This window comes from Solea senegalensis, unplaced genomic scaffold (assembly GCF_019176455.1).
Source record: "Solea senegalensis isolate Sse05_10M unplaced genomic scaffold, IFAPA_SoseM_1 scf7180000014588, whole genome shotgun sequence".
NCBI lineage: Eukaryota > Metazoa > Chordata > Actinopteri > Pleuronectiformes > Soleidae > Solea > Solea senegalensis.
In genome coordinates, this window is record NW_025321081.1 from 25,530 (window position 1) to 32,329 (window position 6,800).

General features: G+C 40.4%; 1 protein-coding gene across 1 annotated transcript; it reads left to right on the forward strand.

Moving 5' to 3' along the window:
* Positions 1-4,653: 4,653 nt before the first annotated feature.
* LOC122761334 (uncharacterized protein C6orf118-like) lies at positions 4,654-6,637 on the forward strand (the record flags this gene model as incomplete). The annotated part of the gene is made up of 3 exons (XM_044016537.1): positions 4,654-5,743; positions 5,937-6,059; positions 6,578-6,637. Coding segments are annotated over exons 1-3 (789 nt in total), but the record flags the coding sequence as incomplete, so codon positions are not given.
* Positions 6,638-6,800: the final 163 nt, after the last annotated feature.

The window sequence follows — 6,800 nt, forward strand, 5'->3', positions numbered from 1 at the left end:
GCTCTTTTGGTTGCTTTATGTTTGAGTTGTTATATGAATTGCTTGTTTGAGCTGAGTTTAATGGTCTTGTATTTGCAGAGGCCTTACTCTGAACCTTTCACACGCTAGGATATGTGAACTCTTGTTGGCGGTTCAGGCTTTTATTTTATTTTATGTTTTTTTTTAAATGGTACTGTTTGCCTTCTGTGGTAGGGTTATCATACGTGCACTACTTCAGCAAGGTTTTCCTAGAGACATGAGGAATGTGTAGAGCAGAGGTATGGTGTGCTGCCATCTTATTGAGGAGGCAGATGTCAGAATGTTTTATTTTTAATCACTTTTGGAGCAAAAGTCCTTTGCAGTACTTGAATAAAGTGATACAGCCTATTCTTGGAGGAGATTGCAGAAACCCCCCCCCGCAGCATATTCTACAAAATGTGGGCAAACTGTGATGAAAGTAGTTAAATGATGGCGACGCTTGTGGACATTGTCACATGAGAGTCACGATGGTTTCTCCCAAAGGTGGACCCACGCGGCGCTGCCCCCGGCTCCCTCTGACATTTAGAAACCTGCTGCATCTAGTACATCGGCTTTCCTCTGATCCACAGGATACGACCTCAGGCCAGCAGTCATGTAGTGTTTGTTGGAGTGAGTTCACAAGACAAAAAAGACGCGTGAACGGCCTCGCGTTTTCGGTCATTTATAGTAAGCCAAGACTGCAGCAGCACTATCGCATCATGAGTTCCTCCTATTCATCAGTAACACGGACTGTAAGTGAAATGGCCATCGTCTTCCGGTTGCAAAAACAAGATTTGCCGTGTCAGACAGGGAAATTCACCATGTTTATATACAGCCTAAGATCAGTGATAAATCCCCCCAAAGATGACATACACAATATGGATAATGCACAAGTGTCCTGGTGAAGGATAAAGACAAGTTTATTTCCACAGGCTGTTGATGAGAATTAAATTAAGAGTGACGTGTGGAATACGTAGTAGCCTACACAGTCTCAGATATATTTTTTTCTTTTTAACATGAGTGGGTGTCGTGGCTGGTTTAAAGCTGTAGCGATGACACTGAACATTTTGCCGCGTTGCTGTGTGGGCGCCTCAGCCACTCTTGTCTTCACGTTAAGCTAAAGTGCACCATATATTGTGTCCGGGACGGCAAACTTTTTTGCTGTGGTGTGGAACCATATGAGACGGAAATCCACACCCCCTCCTCCCCCAGTGCTCAGTCTGCAACATCATGCAAGGGGCGTCCATTCCTAATGAGACCCCAAGAACTTCCAAAAGGACAAATTATGTTTGTCTGAAACTGTCATTCCAGTGGACATTGTCCCGCCCAAGAATTCATTTAGCGCTCAGATCATTTGATTTACCACTGGTACTGTGCTCCCCCCCCCACTCCAGCAGTGTGAATGTACACTTTGACGAATGTTTTCGTTGATCGCAGATCCTCAGTGGGTCAGATTTGAATTGCACCATCGGTCTCCAATGACGTGCTCCGTCTTACTTTTCAGACTTGCCTCCAGTAAGCTTCGTCTGAGAGTGGCAGTTAGCAGCGTGCACCTAAACTGAAGTTGATGTATAGTTTTTCATAAACAGTAACGGGTGCACACTGTGTACAATCTAGGAAAGAGTTTGTACAGAGTTGTTTGCTCTGATGGTGCTAAACTGAATGGCGGTTTTGTGTGTGTGCGCTTGTGTGTGTGTGTGTGAGTGAGAGAAATCTTTTTCCTGTCTCTCCCCCCCCCATTCCACCCCCACCTGAGTACATGGTTAAGTCCATATCACTGCACTGTCCCTTCTATTTTTCAGCACCAGTTATATCCCATTGTCTGCACTATGTTGAGCTTATGATCTTTATCATTATTATTATTATTATTGTTATTAATATTATTGATGATGATGATGATTATTATTATTATTATTGCTCTTATAACTATTGTTATTTTCTTAATTAGAGTTCAATTTAAATTAACTTATATTTTTTTATACAAAGGAAAAAAAATAATGTTGGCCTTTTTGTTTTGTACAAAGTAAAAACATCAGACAAAGTGGTCTATAGACATGTTACTGTTACCCAGAGAAATTGAGCGACGTCTCAAACTGTAAATGTAAGAGCAGTAGTTTTATTAAATACCTGAAGAAGAAAAGAAATCTGTGTCTCTGATCATTTCAGTTTACTGACTGTACTTTTATGTCATTACCTGCTTTTACCTGCTTTTACTGCAGTGATGTCATTTTTTAAACCATTTACAGTACGCCATGTCTTTGTTGATTTCTTTTCATGCGCCGTATTGTCAGTATCACAAGGTACAAACGGTGCTGTCAGAGTCCCAGAGCTTCCCTCAGCTGTTATCTCCATAGACAAACACTGAAACTTACTCATGTGCACAAAATGGCTGCCCACCGCCACCGCTCCACAGCTGGTGACTGACGTTGACGTAGGAAGGCGTCCTTTGGGTTTTTCCAAATTTAAATTCATTTGGAAGGAGAGAAAAAAAAGAGGACAAAGGATGACTCATCCCACAGTGTTCCTCAGTTTGAGTTGGGGTTTTTGTTTAGTTTTTTACGATTTTATACAATTTGCAAACACACATTTCGTTTTATATTTACATGATATCACAAAATGGATAAAAATGACAAGATAGGCTCTCTTTTTTTTGTGACCACCACAACATCAGATGTTAATGGACAACACAGGAATGTAAATGAATGAAAAACTCCATTCTACTTGTTTCCATAGCATGTATAGCATGTTCCTGTGTCTCTTCCTTGCTGCTCAGCTTTGCCATCTGGGTGCTTTTCTATTCTGGCCATTCCAGCCCTGAGGCTGAGCTTCACTCTCTCTTCCTCCTCTTCCCTCTCTTCTGCAGCAAACGCTACTCTCATGACCGTGTGCTTACTTGCACACAATAACCCAATCACCACCAATAACCCGATTTAGATAATAGTTTGATTTTGATTTTTTTGTTGGCCCTAACCAAATTACCCTGATAACCAATGTTTACATGATAAATCTAGTAATGGGGTTACACTGTGTGCAAGAATTTGCCCCAGCCTGCAAGAGAGAGAGAGAGAGACATTTGACTTTGAATATCACAAATATCGTTGTTCTATCAGTGTCCCATGTTTGCACACGTCAGGACATTTGCAGGGTGAGGAAACAGGTTGAAACCACGGGAAAAGGGGACACAAGTAACGACGTGGACGACTAAGATGAAGCCTGCTGAATGATTTTTATCAGATGGCTCCACATACAGGAGGGCAAAGTGGAATGAGGTCACAGACGGATACTGGATTCAGTCTGCTAGAATAAGAATGGAAGGCAGGGAAATGAAGCCTCAAAAAGCCCGTTCCTGATTCCTGACATGTTCTGAGCAATGTCCCTTTACTCTGGCAAATTCTGGAAAGATTGAACTTTGATACAATGAATGAATTGTCTCGGGTTTTTATTTTACGATGACAGTAGCAGAAAACAGAAATAACTATAACTGAATTGAATTCATTCATTTTAATTACACCACAAATCTATCGTACCATTTAAATAAAGTACTTTATTCTTTTAGAAATATTTGTATTTAAATGCTTTGAAAATGAAGTTCATAATCATAAAAACAATAAAGCTTTTTCACTGCTTTTCGTTGAATGTTCTCACACCATTTTCCAATAAGTATGTTTATAATTAGGTTTTTAATGAATCCTGGTTTATTTGAATGTGTGGCTGTGAATGAACGTGATGCACGTGTTTCAGAAACCCACAGCTTTGACATCAGTGGCTCATCTCCTGAGGCACAAGTGAGAAAAAGTGCACCTCATCTGCGCTCATGGGGACGATTAACAGCGAGACTCGAAACGCACCGCGTCTCGGTCACCTTGGCAACGGAGGGCTCGACCGACGAGTTTAGGCGACAAGACGAAGCCAACGATTGTTTGCCGTCGTGAGTAAAACACAAAAGAACAGTTGAAAAACAGGTGGGATTATTTTTGTGATGTTTGTTTCTGTATGTCACGCGCGTCAAATGTAGTTTGTTTAATAATGAATGTGCACGTTTGGTTCCGTGATTACGTCACAACTGCGAAAGTCCTGCAGAGTTTGTTTGAGAACAGACGTTCTGAGCTACTTTTCCACAATATGCTGTTATGCATTTGCTTTTGGGACAGATAAAGACTCATTTTAAAGTCATGCACCTGTTTGTTTCATCTGTTTGTTTTATCAGTAAATGGAAGCAGTGGATTGAAAATCAATAGTTACATCTCGTCTCTGGTTTAAGGCTCTTTAAAAGACACTTTTTATACACAAAGGTGGTTTAAGGTGCTGTTCAGGCACATTAAACATTAAACAATTAAAGAAAAGGAAATAAATAAATAAATACAGTATCAAAAAACACAATCCAAAAAAACACATATATTAAAAACTTAACAAAGTTAAAATTAGTAAAAAAGTATACTATAACCTATATTAATATTCAGTATATTATTATTATTTTTCAAAGTGAAATACTACAAATAGAATTAACTCTAAATAAGATAAATAATGACATAAAATAATAAAATAGACAAGAGAATGATGGGTTTGACCTCAGATTTTGTAGAGGAGTTTTTATTTAAAAGCACTTTTGTCTTTCAAATGATGTGAGTTCAGTACATCTGACACTATCATTTAAAAAAAAGAAAAGAAAAGAAACATAGTGTACATTAGGGGCGGGTCAAAATATTCATTTGTTGACACATCGTCGTCCTTCCTCATGCAATAGGACAATCGATAAGCCAGAGTAAATGTCGATATTTCAATTAACAAATTAAGGCACTCTATCGTGGTGCTGCTCAAATGAATGAGAGAAACTTGGGCTGAAGAAGAGTGAGTTTACAGCGGGATAATGGAGGAGAAATCTCTGTAATGAGTTACCCCATCCACATTCAATACATAGACTTTAAGCACTTTGTTCTCTATGTTGTGAATAAATAGAGAAATCCTACACTTCTACCTTTCCACAGACGTTTTGATTTCTGACGTTTACTTCAGTTGCAATATATTGATTATCACAGAATCGTCGTACCGTGATATTATTGGTATCGTGGACTTTTTACTGCACATCACCTTGTGATTCCCACCCCTAGTATACACTGACCTACATTGTGTCCTCACAGCCATGTCCAGCAGCCGCAGGCCTAACTGTTTCAGGAGCGACGTCCACAGACTGCTGCAGGCGGCTGAAGCCGGTCAGAGGGCTGACGTCCTGACCTACTTCTCAGGTCATCTGGGGCCCCGCAGCCTGAACCACAGTCTGCCTCGTATGGACACAAAGCAGCGCTTCTGGAAGACGTCCAAGAGCCAAGAAGAAACTCCAGACCCTCTGACAGTCCGGCAGAGACGAACAAAGACACTGACCTATGTACACAACAAAGAGATGAAAGAGTCTCCCTCTGAGTTCACCACCAGCACTGCTGCTGTAGAATCTGAAATATCTGAGTCAGGACAAGCACAGGCCTCTGATCGTGCATCACATGCAGACAGAAGAGTCAATCCCAGCCTACCTAACACAGCTCGTCGTTCCTTAAAGTTTGTGCCATTCCAGCTGAGCGCTCTTTCCCAGAAAAAGCAACATTTTTCATCTAATCCTGAGGGGAAACAGCAAGGACTGAATAATGAAGACCAGCTAAAGACTAAACAATGGTTTGGCAGGGAGTCTGCAGCCAAGCAGGACCCGTGGGTTGGAATAAATGTTGCTGAAATGCATGAGAGGAAACTACATAAGGTGAGGCCGGTCACGTAAACTGTGACAGTGCACTTGAAAAAAAGGTTTTAATAACATGGTAATTCTGCGATACCCTTTGAACGCTTCTGCAGAAGGTGCATAAATAAAGATGTGCAGCCTCTTACGCACATCTTGACTTGCTAACGATGTGTGTCTGTGTGTGTGTGTGTGTGTGTGTTCCTGTCATGTCCAGGAGCTGAAGAAGCTGTCAGCACAGAGCTGGCCCAGCAGAGACCGCCTTGCGGTGTTCAGTGACGTCTTTGATGATGTATGTGAATGCTCGCCAGTATTTGGACGCATCCTGAGGGAAATTAAGGTTTTTCCATTTCCTCTGTACCCACTAGCACATTTTTAGCATGTGCCATCAAATGTAATGGTGCTAAGAGAGAGAGAGAGAGAGAGAGAGAGAGTCCCTGGTGGAGTGTGTGGAAATAGAGCAACCACTGGACCCCTTGTCATGATGCGTCAAGGAGCAGGTCACCAGAGGGGAAAGGTTCCATCACTGGTTATTCATGACAAATTAAGAGTTTGTACAGTTTTAACGTTTTGCACTGAAACAAAACAGAAATGAAATGAAACGGATCATTGCTTGGTATTTATTTGTTGTAATGACAAAACAGGTGTTGCCAAAATATTGTTATTATGTGACAGGATAAAACTATGACTAACTAAGCTTTTGCTTATGATTGAACAAACAAACATAATTACAAGTGCACTAAGAATACACAGTATAGTGTAAAAAAAACAGGATAACATTATAGTAACTTTGAAAAGTATTGTATACACAAGATGTACCTTTTGATTAAAACATGATTTCTTTAATTTTTCTATCAGACAGATTATGATTTATATGTCAACCACCTGATGACATCACAGTCACCACCACATGACATGGTAAGGCACACTGTCCATAATAAATAATAATGTGTCATATGGCTGAGTTTTTTTGTCACATTTTAGACGACATACTAACCTATGACTTTTTTGTCACATTTTAGACGACATACTAACCTATGACTTTTTTGTCACACTTTGGACGACATACTAACCTATGACT